General features: G+C 39.8%; 1 protein-coding gene and 1 long non-coding RNA gene across 2 annotated transcripts; both read right to left on the reverse strand.

Moving 5' to 3' along the window:
* Positions 1–3,321: 3,321 nt before the first annotated feature.
* On the reverse strand, positions 3,322–11,688 carry LOC121706896. The gene is made up of 3 exons (XR_006031195.1): positions 11,658–11,688; positions 10,300–10,432; positions 3,322–3,351 (listed from the first exon to the last, which is right to left on the reverse strand). It is a non-coding gene; the product is annotated as an uncharacterized LOC121706896 (long non-coding RNA).
* A 4,675-nt stretch (positions 11,689–16,363) lies between these two features.
* Positions 16,364–23,057, reverse strand: LOC121706904. The gene is made up of 13 exons (XM_042089033.1): positions 22,331–23,057; positions 19,182–19,610; positions 18,982–19,086; positions 18,730–18,816; positions 18,515–18,610; positions 18,336–18,422; positions 18,143–18,226; positions 17,960–18,043; positions 17,770–17,865; positions 17,585–17,659; positions 17,367–17,483; positions 17,166–17,249; positions 16,364–17,062 (listed from the first exon to the last, which is right to left on the reverse strand). The coding sequence occupies exons 1-13, from the start codon at positions 23,055–23,057 to the stop codon at positions 16,440–16,442; spliced, it is 2,694 nt and encodes an 897-aa protein (XP_041944967.1). The 3' UTR covers positions 16,364–16,439.

A 23,057-nucleotide genomic window follows, 5' to 3' on the forward strand; every position in this document is an offset into this window, starting at 1 on the left:
AGCCAGAGATGGCTGATTTTAGGCAATCGAAAAACAACTGCTTGTTGACCTTATAAAAGAAATCTCTTGTGTCAAATGATTAAGGTGGCAGGTCCATAGACATAGAAATGAGGTCACCAATCAGAAAGAAACAGAAATATGTGGCTGTACCATGGAGGTATTATATTATAACTGGAGAGAGTGATTAAGTCCCGCCCTCCATACAAATGAATGGTGGAGGCTAGTCTAGTAAATCCGGCCAATTCATAGTCAACGCCATATTGAACACAGTGGGCTTTTCTCAAAGTCAAGGACTCGTGCTTGATAGAACGAGTACTGCTGAGTCAAATCCTTCAAAGACGAGGCAAGGCTTCTTCTTAGCATATGGAAAACACACAATGGAACAGACTAGCGAGTGTGCAGGAAGCTGCAGGTGTTATTAAAAATCATGTGCGCACAGGATTGTGGGTGTTCCAAGCACGCAGAGGATGCATGCCTATGATGCATGCATGCATCCTTGATAATCTCAGAACGAAGGACTCTGTACTTGATTGGCTGTCGAGTTCTATTAGGTGGCATCGTAAACGCGGCCGCCATATTGCTGGGGGCAACATCTTTACGCTCTATGGACAACACTTGCCGGCAATCAGAGACACCTGTCTGATTTCCAGTGAGTCACACGCTCCTCCATTGGCTTCCAGTGATTGATTGAAATTTGATACTGTAATGTTCATTTGTAATAATTGCGTAACCTTCATGTATTTAGAACTAGGCCTACTGCCGACATTGAGCAATATGCTTTAACCTTGTAATGGTGCTCGACCCTAATACAGCCCTCAGAAGTGCTTAGCTGGAAAAGTGCTAGTATAAGTATATATACTCTTTTGATCCTGTGAGGGAAATTTGATCTCTGCATTTATCCTAATTAGTGAAACACACTCCGCACACAGTGAACACACAGCGAGGGTTAAGTGCCTTGCTCAAGGGCACTTCAGCCGTGCCTACTGGTCGGGGGTTCAAACCGGCAACCCTTCGGTTACAAGTCCAAAGTGCTAACCAGTAGGCCACGGCTTCCCCATGCTAAAGTCTACTAGCAGATTGTAAAACTTATTTTTAATAAACTCTCGGTACACTTACTAAGTTCTTGATTCTTCTTCGTTTAATGTGTAGGGACCCTATTCATACTACTGCAGTGTGGTGCTATTTTAAGCATTATTAGTACTTAAAAAAATGGCGGTTTGGATACATTTGGCATACTGCCCTTAGTACTTGCACTGCCTTTTGGGCTAAGCGTTAAAGACGGTCAAACTTGATACTCCTACAATCAACATAACGACTCGTTGCATTGATGAAAAAGACCCTGGGTTCAAATTACTCCGGAATTACACTTTAAAAGGTAATATTTAAAGGCAACTAGTTTAAGTGTCATCTTGTTACTTTTGATTACCATTTGTGGTAACACTTCACAATAATGGTACATTATTTAGCATAGTTAGGTATTAGTTAACAAACACTTAATTCATCATTATTAAGTATGTTTTCAACATTACTACATAAGGATTAACAAATGTGCTTTTCCTCTTATTAATAGTCTTATTTAGTAGGTGTAATCAGTGTGTTTTCCTTCATTTTAAATGATGAATTCTCTTTTTTCTAAATAGTTACATCTATATTACTAAGGGTACGATAAATATGTGCACGTAGTAAATTAATATATAATAATTTCTAATCTTTACATACTGAGTACATGATTAATTCATAGTGAAGTACTGTGTGCAATGATTAAATGTCCTCACCTTAGACCCTGGGTAGTCTCATTCCCCAGTGTTGCAATGCATAGGCCTGTGTGTAAAGTCAGTGTTTGTTAATGCTTAACTAATGCTAAATAGTGTGCCATTATTGTAAAGTATTACCCATTTTGTTAATGTGGAAGATAAACAAGCCTATCATTTCCATTAGACATCCAGGTTATATTATGTAGTCCTGTGGTCCATGTTCAGGTTCTTCTACCTGCAGGACTCCTGCTTAGTACCAAATCGTTGTGCCTAATTTATACTTTACAATACCCCATGTACAGTACCAGTCAAAGGTTTGGACACACTCATTTGTGGGTTTTTATTTAGCAAATAAAAACAGCGTAAACAAAGCATATTTCAAAATCCTCTAAAGCAGCAATGTTTCTGTGATGACAACATTTCACACTCTTGGCATTCTCACTATCAACCAACAGTCCTGAAGTTCCTATATGTCAAGCACTGCTTTTCCTTAACTCATGTTCATCAAGGAATATGGGTGACCACCATCTCATGAAGCTGGTGATAATGCTGCCATTATGTGCAAAGCAGTCATGAAGGTTAACAGAAGTTATTTTGAAGAATTTCATACATAAAACATTTATCTGAGCGTTTGATACCCAACTACATTGATGAAATGGTAACCACGTTGTACAGTCTCACAGGCTATGCCAGTGAAATTTAATATCACATTCAAAGTCAGTCAGATTTTACAAAAATGAACATTTAGACAATGCAACTCTGCAATTCTTTGTCAACCTTCATTAACCTGTCTGTTGGAACCAGTTTCTGTTAGGGGCGTTGAAACCTACCATAGCGCACATGAGCGCACCTCGGCCTAGACTCAAAAATAGTCAGATCGGAGAAGAGAAGATTTTTCAAATTCTGGTTGCTAAGGGACCGTTCGGTAGCCTAGAAATCAAAGATTCTAGAACAGAGCTCTAGAATCTTTGCTAGAAATCTAGACACACCCTAGCGGCTGCCAGGGCGAAAAATTAAACTTCTATCAGGCCAATCAAATCGTGTATAGAGTCGTTAGGCGGGCTTAACATACCCAGATAGCAAACATACACTGGGACGGAACTGGGCCACACCTACCACAACGTCCGGCATGGACCTGATCCGGCGTCCAAACGCACATCGGTCCAAAATTGGTCAATAAGGGCTAAGACTGGCCCAGTTCCGTATAGTCTGTGTTACTGACGTGTTCCAGATCTGCTTATCATATGCAATACGGGTCCGCTTATCAGATATCATCCGGCTTTATTTTAAATGTGAAATGTGATTGGTAATTAATTATCCTGAAAAATCTGTTTGCTACACATTTGCGAACAGGTTCGTTATTTAGGTTCACCCAGGCTAATGTTCGTAATGTTTTCCCAACAGCTCAACTGATAAACATAATCTAGACTACAAACACAATAGGGGGGTAAAAAAACTTTACACATCAGTGTCTTATAATTTTTTTATTCAACAACCTGGCTGTAGAAGTGCAATCCCAGACAAAATTTAAGTCCTGTTAATTCCACTGTTCCCATCGATATTCAGGCTGTCTTCCTCAGTCATCTCCATGGTCAATCTGAAACAACACAAAACTAGATGTACCGCATAGCGGTACAAAATATGACCGCCGCTCAGTCCTGTACATCCTTTCCGCGAAAATAAATCACACTAATCAATTTGTCTCCATCTTTTACTCCATCCCCCACTCTTGAAACTTTTTTTTATTCTAGGAGGGAGGGTCATCCACCTTTTGTATCCATAAAAACAGCAATATTTGGGCCGTCGGCCCTGGCCTTGGCCTCGCGTCTGATGGGTCTCGCACCTGGCTAAAGATGACATTAAGCGTTTATTTTTTTTATTAACGCCTATTGTAGCCTAAGCAAAAAGCTTAACGTGGCTTAACAAAAACAAATAAAACAACAATCAGTGATCACCAAATTTCTCTCATGTTGTTCCTCATAAGTCATAATCACTAAGAATCTTTAGGTTACCTGACGTGACCGCATGTTTCTTCAATCTCCTTCACTGACACATATGGAAGGCTTAACGTCCCAAAACAACGATCAATGATCATCAAATTTCTTTCTCATATTGCTCCTCATAACCTATAAAACCTATAATCTACAAAAATCTATCCCGAAGTTTTTTTTTCTTTTGGAGCACGTCTGAATCCCAGGACATAACGCGCTGTAGGCTAGGCCTACCTCATTATAGGCTCGAGATATAATTCAAAAGGGGACAGATTGGCCTAAAACTTGCACTTAAAACTTGAAAAGATGAACCTTCCCGAACTTTTAAATTGCGATCAGTGACTGGCATTGGGTGAACGAAGCTTTTCGAAGTTGAACAGGCTATGAAAAACTATTTGCGCACCTCCATGTCACAGGAGAGACTAGTGGGCTCGCCCTTCTATGAATTCAAAAAGACGTTAGGCTATACCTGCAAGCTGGGCTATGATTTCATGGCTGAGTTTGCAGCAAAGTAAGCAAGAAAATGTTTTTTTTTAGTCTGAGTCAGGATATGGCGAGTCAATGTCATTTAGTATTTGTCCTGTTAGCCTACAGACCAGTTTCCATAGTGCACATCTTATCAATAGTTTGGATGTTGAGTGTGTTTCTGCTCATTGACAAATAGCGTTAAGCACAATGATTCATGCCCAATTAATTCCCCCTGTTAAAGTGCTTTGTTACACTAGTTTGGTTTCGTGATGTAGGTCTAGCCTATGATAAACGGCTTATGGTCAAATAGCCTATGTGACTCAGCTAATGTTATAGGCTATACCACAGTTTTTGGTGGTAACATTAACGTTACAGACAACTTGAATTTAACTAACTGAATGTGTTAACATGAGCTAGCTAACGGTAGAACTATCACTGCCACTAACGTTAATATTACTGAACGTATGTTTGTCAGTCTGCTGTTAAACAACTCCATGAGGTGATCATGGTTTCCGAGTGTATTGCGCTAATATTTTGTCTCCGGATTTTTAATGTTTGTCAACATCATTCACTAATCATGGTTCGTGAAAGTCTTGATATAAAGTTCTGTAAATAGCAGTGATTAATTTACTCCTTTTCTTTCTTTGATTGACAGGGCTGACCCCCAAATGGACCGTGGAATCTAGCTGTCTTCATGGAAGAAACTTATCACATGCTGATGCTGCTTTTAGAGTAGGCTATCCATTCAAAAATAAAGTAAACTGTCAAATAAATAATTATGTCGAACTGTTTTATTTCATTGCATGGCTATTTGTTGCCCATTTTCTCTCAATGCAACCCAAATACTGGGTTTAGAAAACCCGACAACTGGTTATTTTAACTAGCAGTTCTGTTGATATAACCCAGTGGTTTGGGTTGAATCTATACCCAGTATACTGTGTGAATTTTACTCAACATTTATATAGTTATAACCCAGCATATTGGTTACCTTTACCCAGTCTATTGTGCCAATTTAACTAACGTTGTGTTAATATAACCCAGCGTTTTGGGTTAGAATCATACCCAATCTGCTGGGTTTAATAATGTACCCAGACCATTGGGTTAGGATAACTCAATGTGGTGTTGGTCCAATAGTTAACCAGCGGCTGGGTTATATTTGGGTTATTTTTAACCCAACATACCGGTAAATGAAAAGGGCCTCGCACCTGTCAAGTTTGCGACGGTAGTGGTGTGCGATACTGTAAAATTTGGTTTCGATCCGATACCAATTAAATATAGGGCCAGTATTGCCGATACCGATACCAATACTGATATTTGTAACTAAAAGCCGTTTATATACTTTTATGTAGGGGAGAACAGTGTGTCATGATTTATGACGTGAATAAAACATGCTAAATTTGAATACATTTCCATGACCACTAATGATTTTAGGATTTCCACTGTTAATAATTTACAAATATTTCAGCAACGAAACATTGCAAAGCGGGCATGTAATATGTGAAAGAAATGGTGTTTGCATGGCTAGCCCTTGGTGAAACAGGAACAATACATTTTGAACAAATTGAGAGATTAGAATTAGATTAGATTAGAAGTGAACAGAAATTACAGTATCGATCCCATCACGCTGGTATCGATCCGATACCAATACCAATGTTGGTATCGATACTATCGATATTTGGATCGATATGCCCACCCTTACGTGATGGCCCTGCAGCTCCTCCTAAGACAGCAGAAAAAAAGTTCAAATACGTGATAAACCCGGAAGAAGTTGACAGGTATGTTTCGGTCCCGGTGATTATTTGTGAAATTGTGCAAACGACAGCCTTTCCAAGGCATTTCAAGGAAGTAGTGGTAGCAAGCTCCCTAATTGACCCAGTACAGAAGGCATCAATAAATTGTTGGGGAGGGTCATGCGTTTTTTCTCAATCACTTTGGAGGGTCATAGAAAAATTTCTTGCTGGCGAGGGAGGGTCACGTCTTTTTTGACTAACGCTCCCAAAACTCCTCCGATGGCCCCTTAAATAAATAACGAACAGTCCCTAAACACACCATTTTAATGTAGTTTGAGACAGACAGAAATACTAAAGACTCGCCCATCTTCTGTTCTAGCATGTGTGGCGTGAGGTAGTAAGATACAATATTTGTCAACTGCAAAAGTTGTCAGCCTTGGTTACACTGTTCCTTGTGCCCATGCTGCATAGGCTACAGTGAAAACGCAATTGCGCAAATGTTGCTATAGTTTTTTGAATGACAATGATAACTAATAGTGTAAACATAGCCGACTGATAGGCCTAAATGAAGCATATTTATTTGGAGAGCTAGACACTAACTAGGCTACTTCGCAGTTGAAGTATTGAGCCAGTAGGCCTACCCTGGAAATCCAGAGTTCTCGCAAGAGCACAATGGAATTGTCTCTGCGAGACACTCTGGCAATGAGCAATTGATGCATGTTACTTTTACCCCTTGCATCCCATGGAACCAATCAAATCGGTGTATCTGATATATGCGGGCCAGAGGCGAGCTAAACTGATGACAGCGCATGCTTGGTGCCACCCCTCGAGTTGGGCCATTACATTGTTCGTCCAGACCCTTTCTAGATTACCAGGGTCTGGATTTTCCAGGCTATTGAGCCAAGCTGACAACCGTTGGATAGATAGTTGGCCGTTCTGGACTTTTTTTTATTTTTCTTTTCTTATTTAATTTCATTACTAACACTTTAATTACTAGACTATTCATTTCACCTGTTTTTTTTTTACCACTTAGTTAATTTTACTTTTATCTGCCTTATAGCCCAATTGTTATTTTATTATTTGTAAAACATTTTAGGTCAACCCCCTTGTGTTAAAAGTTTTGTACAAATAAATTGACTTGACTTGACCAGAATTTTCCAAATGTAGGAATTTCCTTGTTTAAAATCTAAAATCTGAATTCAGGAATTTACTGTCAACGCTTTTGTGCCCATCTTCTTTGAAATGTGCGCGCAAAAACATGGTGTGATGTTTTAACCAGCCACACTTATACCGCAGGCCAGTAAAAGCGCAGACTGCCTATTGCAGGAGCTGAGAATGGCAAATTGCACTTTTCCGTGTCAGGGGAAAGGGGGAGTTTCATGTAAAAAAATGGGAGATGAAGCGTAAAATGCACCTAATTAGGTATTGCCAAGTATGTACGAAAGCTGCCCATTAAAGCACACGTTTGATTTGCATTGAAATATTTCTGCCTTGTAAAAGCAGGTGTTTAAGGTGCTCTAAACCAGTGGTTCTCAACCTTATTTCAGTGGTGTACCCCCTGTGAAATATTCTTTCAGCCAAGAACCCCCTAACCAGCGCAAAGCATTTTTAGTTGAGAAAAAAATACTTAAAACAGAGCAATAAAACATATTCTTCAAGATACAGCCGGCTCTGGTTTAGCCTTCTTTGCCACTTGTCCCTTTGTGTTTTCACAAGAATTACCGCTACGCTTCAACCACGACTCCATCGTTTGAGTTTTGACAGTGATTGGCAGGTGATGGCGGGTGCCATGTGACAGGTTGGGTCGAAGCATCCTGGTATGGACTCTGGGTTTTTAGGATAATGAAATTGAATAGCCTGCTGAAATATACAATTAATTTTATGAACTTATATTTTCCTGAAATATTTATTAAAGAATTGTTTTTAAAGTATTTTTGCATGGATTCTACTTTTTAAATATATGTATATTTTAAAATCTCACGTACCTCCTGGAGTGCCTTCACGTACCCCCAGGGGTACGCGTACCCCCATTTGAGAACCATTGCTCTAAACAATGGCACGTGTTTTTTAGGCTAAACATTTTTTATCACTTAAAACAAACATCACCTCACCATCCGCTAGCTGTCTGCGTCCTGAATAGACTGTAAAAAAAAGCAATCTCTGTGAACAGCCAAGGCTCAAAAATGGCAACAAAAGCAACCTGGGCCAATCTGGCCCATAAAAACGAGATGCGTGTTTAGGAGAGTTTCAATTGCACGGGAGGGAGGGGGAGGAAGTAGCGAGTTAGCTCTCTGTTTTGTTTGAACGTCAACAGAAGTGATGTTATCCAGCATCCCTTAGAGCGCCTTTAATCCAAACAGTAAGAGAAACATTTAAAGACAACAGAATCGCTATTCATAACACCATCATAACACGCTTCTTTGTACTACTGTATGTCAAAAGCAACCTTAACTTTCACTGGCGTTTCTAATGTCTTACTTTCACTTTCACGTCATCAACTTACACTTCTTGCTACACTGTAGATGACTATTTAATCTGTCATAGCCTACGTGCACAAGTAGTTTGAGTAGAACTAAATCATTTTCTCCTTGCTTGCTGACATCTTATCATATTGTATTATTTCATAATCGCTAGACGTTTGTTTCCTTTAAATGTTGTCATCAGTTAACTTCATTCAATTGCGCTTGTGATTGAATATGTGTTCAGTTGTTAACGTTCACAAATTGCGATAGGGGGGGCAAAGAAAAGGCACTGATTACCCGATGAACTACAGGTATGATAAATAGCACGTAAACTGAAAATCCATTGCGTTCGCTTTCTGTGGTTTGGTCATGGCGTTGATAATGGTACGCTCACAAATGTATGTACATCTGGCCCTGAGTGTGTTTAAAATCTTTCTAAATTGAGGAATTTTCTTTCAGTGTGTTTAAAATCTTTCTTAGAACCCACTCCACAGTTGTGTTTCAACCAGACTGAAATATGCTCTCTGCTTTCACCAACCTTTAATGAACCTTGGCTTGTTGGACAGGTTCATGGTTTGCTTATCTCAGTGAAAGGTCATTTCCTCCCTTTATCTTTTATGAGTGAAAACAAGACAGACCTGCTCTGAATGTGTATAAAGTAGGCCTTACAGTGTGGATAAATTAATTTCAAGAAACATGACACCTTTGGATGTGGCATCAAAGACTGCTAAAAAATCCTTAAAATTTTCCTGGGTCAAGCACCTGAGGATGGACAACAATGAGCCTCTTCTTGTACTGAACACCATCCTTGTGTTGATACTGGCAAGCATTTAGGTAATCATATGGGCATCTCTGAAATAATCTGTCTTTACTGAAGCTATTGTTCATGCTGGTGATCCTCATAGCTGCTTTTGTGCAGCGTCCTTATCGGTCCTTCCCTGGGGCCCACGAATGGTATTTAATCATGTGACCACACTACTTACTTAAGCATCCTCCCAAAGCAAACACGTCGGCACACTCATTCCAGGACAGGGTCATTTAATGGCTTGCACGGAAACTGTTTTCTAAACACTAAGCCCACGTCATAGCTCTCTGAGCCACAGTGTGGAAAATGAGGAGATTTGTCTAAGCTTAGGCTACTTCCTGATATGTTATTATTCACTTGTGTAAGTGAGTCATATCCACCCAAGTATTTATTATTAACTTTAATAATCTATTTGACTGTTTATACTATATTTATACATTTATTGGTGATCTGTCTGGCTATTGGTGTTGATCATAGTTGTTAAGTGGTTGCAACTCAATTACTTTCTCTGACTTCACATCACAAATATTAAAAGCCAAAGTGATTTCAGTAATTCGAGGAATTTAAACATTTTACTGGGAGTGAAACTGAACTAATAGTCTTAGGGATAGGTTTAATAGCCTACTATGGCTTGAGTAAAGTATTTTTGTGTAAGACTTTACAGTTCCTGGAATTATATGATGTAACTTGCCAGCTTTCTCAAGTTTCAACCACCAAATGGTCCAAGCTCATATTTGCCCATTCTTCACATCCCCCTGAGTCTTTAAAGTAATTCAACTTTTTTTGCTGACCAGAGCTTGTGTTCTGTGTAACATACAAGTTATAATGTATTTGGTAATTTATAGTCGATTTTTTAAGTATATATTCCTTGTCAGAATCCTGTTAGAAAGTTAATCTGTGACATAAAAAAAACAAAATAAACACTTTCATTATGTCAAAATGTCGACATACAGTAAACCAGTCATAATAAAGTGGCATTTCCCTGATGATGCATTCAATTCAGGAACAGGCGCAATTGCCGTGTTTATATTACATTGTTTAAAGTGAATAGTGGTGTGCCAAGCACAGAGGTTATTTCGGGTGACTGACCAATCTTGGGCAGGCGGCTAGAGAGGCTCTTGATCATGAGTGCCCACAGCACTATTTGACTGGAGTGTAGCCAAGCCATCTGGTGACTCCACTATTAGCCGACACCTCACAATTCTGCAGGTCTTGCTGAGCCCTTAGATGGAATAAAATAGATATAACCAACAGCATCAAGTACTAACATTCTAAAATTCTTTTTGCAGGTCAGAAGGATAGCTATGGCACTAATATTTTGTTGTAAACGACCAGAATAACCACAGAGAAAATGAAAGATTTGTAAAATAAGATACAGTTGCAGTTAGAAGTTCACATACACTTAGACGTCCGACTTCCGTACATCAGAGACTTCTTATTACCAATCATGTCTGTTGGACAAAATCCAGCTGTTTTACTTTTAATTCATTATATCAAAATTTCAGTGGGTCAGAAGTTTACACACAGCAAGTTCACTGACTTTTGAAACAGCCAAACAGGTTTTGATGTCACTTACGAGTTTCTGATTGGCTAACTGTCATTATTGGACAATACTGTAACAAAATGCTTAATAGACAGAGTAAAGGTTTTTGAGTGACTATGTATTGTCTAATAGAACATGTATGGCCTGAACTGAGAAGGCAGGATGCAAGGACACCAACAAACCTAAAGACTTACTTACAAACCTAAATCGTGCACGTTCTGCAAGATGGGCCACATTTCCTGCAGAATGTTATTCAAAGCTTGGATTGTGTGATTCAAGTTACACAGTTTAAAGGCAAGGCTGAATGTAAAGAGAGTCTATAACTTTTGACCATTTCAGAATTTGATTAAATAAATAAAAACTAAGTAAAAACCTACTCTATTCTGGAATGTTAATCAGGTGGACTGCACAGAGGGGATACTGTATAGTAATGTTTGGAATTGTGATAAAACTGATTTTGAATGTATTTAGCCAATGTGTATGTAAAATTCTGGCTTCAACTCTAGCTTGAACCTGTATTTGCCTGTCATTAAACATTTAACAACAGAGGTTCCTGAATCCTATTCTAAACACTGCCCACCTTTCAATCTGAACTTCTTTTCATCACAGCTGATAAGACAAAGCTCTTCATGACATTTTAACAGATTTGTGACATCATCTGAGCCACCTTTACTCTGGTGAGGCTGAACTTTGTTCAAGTTGAGACACATCCAGGAACAAGGATGTATAAAGGTAATGCAGCTGACTTTACCATCACAAACTTTCCTGTCTCACAGGGTGTGGAATGTTCTCACAATAGCCTTTAAAATGTTGCAAAACAAGTGACAAAGTTTGATTATAAGAATGGCAGCTAATCCATGTATGCAATGAGCAGATTAGTGATATCTGACATTTTGTCATCTACCTTTTCTCTAGTGAGGCTTTGTTCAAGTTGAACTTAAAGTGAAAAGTTGATCTTTTTGTCCATATTTCTAACAACCAATATAACTATCATGTGAATATGCAAAATATAATGAAGCACTTAAGTTTACTCGGAGCATTTCTGCAATATGTGTGATGCAAGGTTCGCAACTTAATATAATTTCCCAAGAAAATCCAACATCTTAGGAAGATGAAAGATTTTGATAAACCTAATGCTGACTGCCTATTCTGGTATATATTAAGAAGATTAATGCTGATATGACATGCCCTTCAAACAACAGTAAGAAACAATATGTCATGACAATTCATGCTGTGCAACAATAGTACAATTATCCAGAAGTATTTGGGTGTGTGTTCGTACAGTAGAAGGAAGCTTATTGTTTTCTTGGAATGTTGTGGTTGATAAGCTCACGCAAGCCTGCCATTAAGTCCAGAGCTACCTCATGAAATATATTAATAGGACTTATAGGTCGAGGATAAGGAACTATGTGAAATGATAATGATTATAATTAACTTATGTTCATAACTCCACTTCACATTCCACCTTGAACATGCATCAAATCTGTTATCCTGAATAGTAATACTTTTGAAGGATGATATTGACAATGGTATAATGAAGTGATATGGTTCATAAGTGTGTGTGAGTGTAACTCTTCACAAAATTAATGTTATTTTATAAGTGTTATGATTTTAAAAAAAAATACTGGATTTGTAAGTTCAGACATTGTTAAAGCAGTAATGCCATCAAACTGTTTTACTGTCATTGTTCTGGTAATCTTAAAAGTCACGTGACAGGAATGTATGCACAGAAGTAAACATCAAATTTCAAGTAAAGACAATATCAAATAGAAGTGGAGCTGAAGCCGCCATCTCCCATTCTGATCAGATAAAGTAAGGTCAAGAGCAGGGAAGGTAATAAATCATGTCAGATCTTCTCAAACATTTGGTTGAAATTTGTGCGAAGGCATGAGAAAATAATTAATGAAAGGGGAAGAACATTTCGCCATGCTCATACTAAGCTGTGTAAGTGAGGATTTCAGCAAAGTGGATTTCACCTAAGCTACGAACATTTAAGGATACACACTCACTATCCAAAGCTTGGATTGTGTGATTCAAGTTAAACAGTTTAAAGGCAGTGCTAAATATTAAGAGAGTGTATGGTAACTTTTGACCCTTTCAGAATGTGATTAGATAAATAAAAACCCACTCTACAATTATTCTGGAATGTTAATCAGAATTAGTAGGTGGGCTAACTGCACAAACAGAGGGGATACTATATATTGTAATGTTTGGAATTGTGAAAAACTGAGTTTGAATGTATTTAGTAAATGTGTATGTAAAGTTTTGACTTGATCTATGTCTGGTTTGAATCTGTATTTGCCTGTCATTAAATATTTAACAACAGAGGTTCCTGAATCCCTATTATAAAAACTGCCCACCTTTCAATCTGAATTTTCATCACTATGACAAAGCTCTTCATGACATTTGAACAGATTTCTGACATCATCTAAGCTACCTTTACTCTGGTGAGGCTGAACACAATCACTATCAGAAAATACGCTGTGTGCACTTGTGTAGTATCAGTCTACAGTCAACACTGGCTGGAGGAAGTTAATTGTCTGAAAGAGGTTAATTTTCTTCTTGTAGTTCCTTGTATATGATGTGATGCAGACTTGCACTGCAAGTTCCCGATATAGGCTACAAAAGTCTTCCTTATTCCTGTAACTGACCACTTAAACCTTCATACAGTTCCTCAGTGACTGTAGGGCATTTACAATGATATGAAGTGATGATTACAAAGTGACTTGATTAGGCATACTAATACAAAGTCAGAATATGACTGACAAAGACATTGTAAGATTAGGTTCCTCTGTGCTAACTAGAATATAGAATGCACAGAGTCTTATTTTGAATGAATGGAGAAAACATTTACACAAAAGGCCCTGATTTAAATGATGAATAAAGTTTTTAGCCTAACAAAAGCTAATTTAAAGGTAGCTGCACACAGCGATTAACAGAGTCTTAGCTGTTTACAACATACCTGTTCTGTCATCATTTAAGGACAATCTTGTTGATCTTAAGCACTCTCTATCAGCCAGCCTTACTTCTATTGTGACTGTCAAATTACTGAACTGAAGTGCTGAGGAGGACGTTGAGCGATTTGTTGCTTTAGGTGGCTTGGGTGGATGGTATTTGACTTTGTAGAGCTGGGTCAAAGATAAGGTCAAGTAAGCATATGTCCTGATCTTCTTGCTCTGCCCATGGGTAGCCTATGAGCCACAGGAAAAGTATAGAGTATACTATAGTATACTTCGGCCTATCAATAATTTATTCCAAAACAAGTAGGCCTAATTGAAATTATGTATGAGCATGCACTGACATAATAAATAGTGAATCATAATAATCATACGCTACAACAAAGAAAGATCATCCAAGATTTCATCCCAACCACCACTGCCAAAAACCTCACTAGTATCCAAATACACTGTAAACAAAACTACATTTTTCACAGCTTGTTGGCTACTCTTTGCTTATGTTCAGCTCTCTGTAGCTCAAAGCTGTATATCTACGCTCTGTTGTAGGTAGACCTCTAGTGACACCTGGTGTTTTTCTACAGCATTAACTCAATAATTTGGTATTATTCGTACTAGAAAATGGCAAAATTGCCTATTTAAATCATGGTGTATAGTGTTGCATGGAATTAATACAGCTTCACATTAAATAATTTCTGTGGCAGAGATATTGCTTAATTACAGTGCAGGAAGATGCACTGCACTGTCATCACTAGGCTTCTTTCTATTATTATTCCGCCACCACTTTCTCTGTGATTAATTCAGTTTAAACCATTTAACGTTCAAACTTCCTTCAAACTTTGTAATGTAGGTCTTTAAAGGAAACGGCTGCTATGTATTTTTCATTTTTAAAATACTTCTTTTTATACTTAAGCAATAAGCCCCGAGAGGCCGTTCTATATCGTGAATATAGAACAGCTGAGGGGTGTTGTTAGGCACACAGCGAGCGAAGCGAAGCTGAGTGTCGTTATTATCATTGACCTGTGCGGGTAACATCTCTATGGCAAAATGAACTGGTTTATGTGCAAACATTTCTGATTGCTAATTATAGATTATGAGTTTTGTGCTGCTATCACACCCAATTGAACTTAACACAGCAACTTCAAATATCACTGTTGGACCAAATGCTTCAGACATTTAAGAAATAAGCAGTTTATCTACTGGTTTTACCAAGCCGATATGATCAAGCTGATATGAACAAAACTACATGTACCGCAAAGCAGTACAAAATATGGCCGCCGCGACTAAATCACGCTTGTCAATTTATCTCCATCTCTCTTGCAACTTTTGTGTATGTAAATGAGGGTGTGCATAGTGTGTGTTTGTTTTTGTGTATACGTGTGGCTTCTTTGTGTGTGTGCGTGCGTGTGTGCGTGTGTGTGTGTGCATGTCAAGTCAAGTCAAGTCAAGTTTATTTATATAGCGCATTTCATACACAGAGGTCATTCAATGTGCTTTACATAAACAAAACCAAACAATAATAACAAATAAAAGCATAGAAGGGCAATATAGTTAAAGAATAGTTAAAAGGTAAAGATCATAATAAAAAGAAAACATAAAACTACCGGAGGGTAAATTCTGGCACGTTGTGACGTGGGGTTCGAAGCTTGTCTTTGTCTCCCCTTTCGAATACAATAAAAAATTACTTGAAAAAAAATTATATCCCGAGAAAAGTGGATTTTGAGGGGTACTGCTCCATAGACCTCCATTCATTCTGGACTCGCCCGCGAGCACCCCTAGATGCAGTACCACACCGGAAGCGTTCCGAGAGTGAAGGTTCTCCCCTTATTATTATTATGCTAGGCAACATCAAATAAACGAAATGAGAGTCTTTTCAAGGTATTAAAAGTGTACGTGTGATTACGAATGGATGTGTGTGGTTTGCAATTAGAATAAACAAGAAATATATATAACAATAATGAAAAATCAGTAATAAATAGGTAATGTTCTCCTTACCATTTCAGTTCTTAAGTCCATACTATCCCATGGCTGAGCAAGGATTTCATGATTGGGCAAGGCTGCCCAGACATTGTGCATACTTGGAAGGCATTGTGATAGAAGTGCAAAGGTGAAAGGTGATAGTTACCAAAAACCTGTGGGTGGTTTGCCAAATGCTGGAAACTTTTGGAATATTTCTTTCTTTTTTTTTTTTTTAGCTTATGCACCCTCACATTGGAGTCCCCAGTTCATATACAAAATTTGGTATTGATATGTGTCAGTGTTCCTGAGATATGTCAACGCATTCCAGTGGGTGTTCCCGACGGTAGCTATGCAAATGACTTGAAGTAAAACCGTAGGCTAATGTGATTGGTTGGTGCCGTCCGTAGATTGGCTTGATTGGCCATGTAAATGTCAACGGAGCTTACAGTATATGGAGATGTCCACATTGTTGTTATTTTGTTTTATCTGTTATATCCCACATTTCCATTTGCATGTATTAATCTTTTATCCGGACCAATTTAAGCAAATATCCTATAGTGAATACAGAAAATCCAACCAAAATATGATTGTATTATTTTTATTGAAGGTTTTGAATGTGATAATTAATAATAAAGAGTGATAATGATTGTGATTTAGATTTAATGTGATAAAAGGGATATTTTGTAGCACAGTAGAAGTCTACAAGATCCAGCAGCAGCAGCAGCCTTATCAGGCAGGCTAATCATGACTGTGCTTCCTCTGCTTGCGGTCTTCTATTGCAGGTCTCCTCCTCGGTCTCTCCTGTCCACTGCAGGTCTTCTCCTCGGGCCAGCCCAGTACCAGTACCCATCTCTACCATACCAGCCATGCTCAGCCTGGCTCTCCTGCTCCCAGGCCCTGTTCCACCAAGCTCTGGTTCCTCTCTCCATCCTTCCGTTCCAATCTGTGTTATCTCTCTCTCTCAATCGGTTCCTTCCCATGTCCTGGGGCTGTTTGTTCCCGTGCCTCTGTGCTGGGGTGGTCACCTCCTGTCCGCGCCTCTGTCCTCTCTCAGTTGGTGGTTTTCTTTGCCTCTCCACCCTCTCTCCCTTCTTGTCCTCTCGGACAGGCTGATGGCTGGATTGTTTTCTGTGTCCACTGGGCCCAAACCTCTGTCCCCTCCACTGCCTGTCCACAGCAGCGGGTCTCCATTGGTCTTTCCCCAGCACGTTGTTTCCCGCTCGGTCGCCCTGCCTCTCGGGCTCCTTCCTTTTCTCGTTGTCTACGTCTTGACCGCCTGGGTGGTCACTCTCCCTGGTCTCTTTAGCTTTAGCTCCTCTCTTGGCTCCCCTGCCTCGCTTTCCTCTCCTCGTCTTGCGTTTGTGTTTGTGTTCGGCTGGTAAAACACTCTCCTCATCTATATATTATGTACATTGAAAGGAGCGGAGATTCAGGGTTGAAAACAGTAATGTTTTGCATGTCATGGAAACTGCTTATCTGCTATTAAGACTGCTGTGTACCTTCCTGTGCTTCTTTGTCCACCATCTTGTCTTTGGCGGCAGCTTCTCCTACACTCAGGTGCCCAGCTTGAGCCAGTGGCAGACCTACAAGCAAATGAATACGCGTAAAGAATCTTAGCTGACATGTACAGTATCTATCCTCCTTTCAGTTTGCAACCAGATCAGCACACTAGTGGCAATGACATCAGCTCTTTTTTTCACCCTCAAGAAGTTCCATGTCCAGCTTGATGTTATGTGCTGCTTCACCTCCATCCAAGTGCATAGCCTCAGTTTTCTCCTTTTCCTCCTTTCTAACCACATCCAGTTCTTTGATCAGATCTAATGCAGACATGGAAGGCATTAGGGAATTAGCTTATAGGGAATGTTGGGATATTCGCTTATAGGGAAAGCTGGGATATCCATTTTGTCCTTATACTTACTCAGGTCAGTGTCCACCATATCCAGAATACCCTTAGGCTCTATGTGGGCCATCTCAGTGGCACCTTTGTCCTGCTCTGCTGACAGAAGTAAGAAGTAAAATGCATGTAAAGTTGATTAAAATCAAAGTTAGACAGCATGTGTTTAAATGTTGATCTGTTTGCTACAGTATTCCACTCAGACTTACTCAGAGCAGAGTCTACGTTGTCCAAGAGATCAGTAAGCACAGCCTTCGCCACAGACGTGCCCTCCTTCTCTTCTCCTTTCAGTGTTGTGGTCAAATCTAAAGCATCAGTGAGCAAGATACATCAGTACCAATCCTGGAAGATTTGAACCAAATTCTGGGATGTCTGCTCTTTGTCGTATAGGCTACTCACTCAGTTTAGAGTCCACGTCTTCAAGAATGTTGTTCAGGACAGTCTTTATTTCGGATATCACTTCCTGCTTTTCTTCTTTTAGCTCTGTTGTCAAATACAAAGCAATCATATTAAAGTTACCTAATCATTAGAAGTATTGGAGGATTAATCATCCAGGGATTTCCGTGTTGATATTTAACTCACTCAAAGCAGAGGCTACGCCATCCAGGAGGTCATTAAGAACAGAAATTGCTTCAGCTGTTCCCTCCTCTCTTGCTCTTTGTTGCTCTGTGTTCAAATACAAAAATGAAAAAAAACACTCAGAAGTCCATTACTATCAGAACTAGGCAATATACCTCAATCCTGGAAAGTTCATCAGTAGCCCTACTACACTCACTTGAGACACAATCAACTTTGGCTAAAACATCAGAGAGGACGGCCTCCACCTCACGGTCCCTCTCTGCTTTCTGCTCAGCTTCCAGATCTGAAAAAGGAAATTATAAAACATGGGTTATTGCAAGTATTGCTGGAAATCTTGTGGAAGTATTGAGTAGTTCTGTAGTTCCTTGAACTTACTCATAGCATTATCCACCCCATCTGGAATGTCATTTAGCACGGCAGAGACTTCAGTGGCGTCCTCCACATTCCTGTGGTTCTTGGTAGTAGCTTGATCTAGTTCATTAAACCAATTAAAATCAATCAATGCCAAGACCTTCATTAACTGCACAGTAGTTCATTACTAGATAGTAGTGTACATAAATGCTGGAATCTTCATTCTGTACTATACTCACTTGAGATGGAGTCAACCTTGGCTACCATATCAGAATGGACGGCCACTACTTCACTGTCCTTCTCTCCCTGCTGCTCTCCTGTCAGAGCTGAAATAGGGAATAAAAACAAGTCAAATCAGTCCAGCCCAGCAACTGGAGAACTGGAATGGTGGTGTGTATCTATACAGTAGTGAACAAAGGTTCATTAAAATCAATACAAAGCACTTTGATCAAAAGCTGGAGAATATGTTTGGTAAGTTATAGACTACTCACTCATAGTAGAGTCAACCTTGTCCAACAGGTCATCCAGGACAGCCACTACATCCTGGTCAATGTCCTTTTCCTCTGGATTGGTCACCCCAGCTGCTTTAACTAGCCCTACAGCAAGTCATTTGCAGATAAGTTAGCTCAACTTCACCCTCAAGTGTTTAGATTTGCATTTGGAAGGATCTGTGCTGTGTCACTGTACTCACTCAGAACACATCCGGCCTCGCTCAGGATACTATTGACCTCGTCCACCCTGTCAGTCATGTCACCCAGTAGGTCGATAAGCAGGGCAACTTTCTCCTTTTGACCCTTCTCCTTCATTGAACCATTTGCAGCCGAGTCTCCATCCTGCTGCTCAGCGTTGTCCAGACCAGCTGCCCTTCCTCCATCTGCAGGCTCCTCCGCTCCTTTCTCTGCCTCTGGGTCCACCCTCTCCGGGGCCCCATTCAGAGCCTCAGCGGCCTCATCCTTGCTGCCCACCTCGCCTCCGTTCCCGGCTCTCTCCAGCTCCGTTCTCTTCAGTTCCCTCAGGAGAACCTTCCTCAGCTCCCTCTTGAGTTTCTTCTCATTCTTACGGTCCTCATCGGGCTGAATGCCCAAAGCCTCCAGTTCTCTCTTCAAGTCCTCAAGTTTCTCTTATTACTTATTAGACATTTTCTGAAACAGTTTAGTTCCGTGGAGCTAGTGACAGTAAGCGACAGTACGCGACAATAGCGGGCAATATGGCGGCGAAATACGTCAAAATAAAGGTACAGACGAACGATCAGATAAAGTAGGTTAAAATTAGGTTTACACGAAATGTAAACATGTTGCTGAAACTTAGCCTATGTCAATGCATGTGCAAATGTTGTAATTGTAGCGGTCTTGCTAACATCCTTGAAATTGAACGGAAGTGATCTCACGCAACACCTTTCTCAATATGGCAAGACCATAGACTGTATATATAGAACCAGTGAGAATTGAGTGTGGATAATGCAATTTAGTGCATATATACAGTCTATGGGCAAGACAAACCAGAGCCCGTCTACGGACATTCTCTGGACAAACGTCTCCATCTCCTGATGTAGGCTATTATTAAAAGAGAGGGGAACAAAAACAAACATAGAAAAAGGGGATAATAATGTACTATACATTGATTTAAAGTTAATGTTTTTATACGATTATAATTTGCATTAATATAATTGTGGAAGGATTACCTTTTTCATTAACAAGACCTAAAATAAAACTATTATCAAAAAACACTTAATTCAAACTTAGGGTGGTAGGCTAAAATGGACTCCTTGTACTTTCAGAATAGATATTTATGCCAAATTCGTCTTTATAGGTATATGCCATACTAACTCTGTACGGACTCATATAGCCTACCCTAGGCCTGTCATACTACAGTATACACAATGATTTGACAATGACATTGAACTTTAAATTGTGTGGCTATGGAAACAATAAGTTGTGCATATTTAAAAGGGGGTAAAATGGACTCCTTATAACATATACTTTCAGAATACACATAGATACCAAGTTCGCCTTTGTAGTACCAGGCAATACCAAGTCTGTACCAAGTCACTAGGCCTTCTATTGACACACACTGTTGAACTTCAAATTGTGTGGCTGTGAAAACAATAAGTTGTGCATATGTAAAAGGGGAGTGAAATTAAATCCTTATAACATGTACTTTCAGAATATATAAAGATATCTATCTTTTATTTTGAAGGATTCGCGAATGGTGGCCATATTGGAATTTTTTTAATTGGAATTTTTTTACTGTCGCTAGTTTCACACTAGTTTTAAGTCGTCGCATGAAATAAGGAGACTACAGACAATTCGGTTTTCAATTCAACTGTTAAACTAACTAGATGTACCGCAGAGCGGTACAAAATATGACCGCCGCCCAGTCCAGCACATTTTTTCCACAAAAAGAAATCACGCTGAAAGGCCTATATGATTCTAACTGTCTCACTAAATTGCATTATCCACACTCAATTCTCACTGGTATCTGCTAGACAACAAGTACCAAAACATGATTAGTTCATAGATTTCACATGTAAAATTCATTTTATACAACCCCACCTCCATCTTGCCTGTTCATAATTCTGAGAAATTCTTGATTGTTTGTGTTATGTTTATGTTATGTGTGTGGGTGTGTGTGTGTGTGCGTGCTTGTGTGTGTGCCTGCGTATGTGCCTGAGCGTACATATGTCTACTGTGTGACATGCCCACCAAGTTTTGTGTACCCCGGTCTTTCAGTGTCCCGGGAATCCTTGTTGGTGTACGTCACTAAATGTACACATACATTATTTTATTGTAAGGCCCCCCATGAATGAAAGTACACAAAACTTGGCATGCATTCGGAGGGTGTCATAATGATCCTACACTTTTAATTTTGTGCAGTTTTGACCTTGTCAGCCAGAGATATTGTGATGAAAACACCTAATTTTTTGCTTTTTAATTTTTAACTAGGTGGCGCTATACATGAAATAAGTGGTAATGGGATGGGTTGACATGCCCCCTTAAGACCAACATACATAAAAAAGGTGGACCTCCTAGGCCCTACGGTTCTCGAGATATTCACAGAAAACTGTCTCCGGCCACCTACAGGCCAGTTGGTGTATAGTAACATAAATTAATTTATTGTGTGGCCCCCCATGAACGGAATTCCACAAAACTTGGCGTGCATACAGAGGGTGTCATAATGATCCTACACTTCCAATTTCGTGCAGTTTTGACTATGTTAGGTCACAGATACCTTCAATTACAACACCTCATTTTTACTTTTTTGTGTTTAACTAGGTGGCGCTATACATGAAATGAGTGGTTATGGAATGGGTTGACATGGCCCCTTAAGATCAACATACAAAAAAAATGGTCCTCCTAAACCCTACGGTTTTCGAGATATTCACAGAATATATTCAACTGTGTCTGCCCTACCCTCCTTTTGGGGGGTCCAGTCCAGTGGGGGGGCTACAGATCAAAATGAAAAACGATGGTTCCATGCTATCCATGTGGGGTTACATGCCCACCAAGTTTCGTGTACCCCAGTCTTTCAGTGTCCCGGGAATCATTGACGGAAATTTGGGCATGCGGAAAAAAAAAAAAAAAAAGTCCCCATTTTGGGGACTGGCCAGTAAGAGACACCCAGCCTGACAAACCAGGGATGTGCTGATCTTTAGAGTTGGTTTTACGAGCAAGGACCCAAATTAGATCAGATGATTCTGATTGAGTATGTGAGGTTGTGGTGGAATTAGATGACACCGAATTAGGTGGCTCCGATCGTTTCCGTTTATAGTAGGTTGGCAACTCTGTGACAGGACTTTTAAATGACCGTTGTTTTTTTGGAGGCTGAATGCTAGGATTGGACTGTTCTGCGGTAGAGATCTCGATATCTGCGTAGGCTCGAAGTCATGTGTAGGCTGTGCAGAGATGGGGGCTTCTGCATCTGCAAACTCATGCATGGTCTGTACTGACGGAAGTGCGCCTGGATCCTCACAGAAACCTAGGTCTTGCATGTAGATCCCTGCAGCAGTATGGATGGAACCTGCACCATATACATCTGATACTAGCTGATCGAAATTGTCCCAGTCACTGTGAAAGACTGCACCATCAGGCTGCTTCTTGATGACATCTGAGTTGCTGATCAATGAAGCACTATTGACAATTGAATTTGCCAGAGCTGTTTCAAGTTCAATTGAGTATGTGTATGACTCACAGTGACCAAGCCTATTGATCAATGTGGTGATGCGCTTTGATCTGAAGAGATGGCGCAGTGTCATACAAAGCAAGATGTGTTTTTTCATCTTCCATTGACCTGATGTAGCTGCTCTGCAGAGGTCCTGAGAAATGGAGGATGCCAGACTTTCCTCCCGATGTGACGGCTTCTTACCTCCACAGATGATGTTTAAAATGAATCGTAACACTTCTGGTGGAATCTCCTCCTTAGGGTCATGAAGATTGTGAGCCCTCGGGGGCCAAGGCAGTGGCTCAGCGGTTTTGAAGGCAGTAAGAATTTTCTTGTGAAGATCATAGCTCACCTCTTTGCACCAGTCTTTAATTCCCAACTCATAAGCTGAACGCACTGTCGTCTTCAT

Source organism: Alosa sapidissima, chromosome 4 (assembly GCF_018492685.1).
Source record: "Alosa sapidissima isolate fAloSap1 chromosome 4, fAloSap1.pri, whole genome shotgun sequence".
Lineage (NCBI taxonomy): Eukaryota > Metazoa > Chordata > Actinopteri > Clupeiformes > Clupeidae > Alosa > Alosa sapidissima.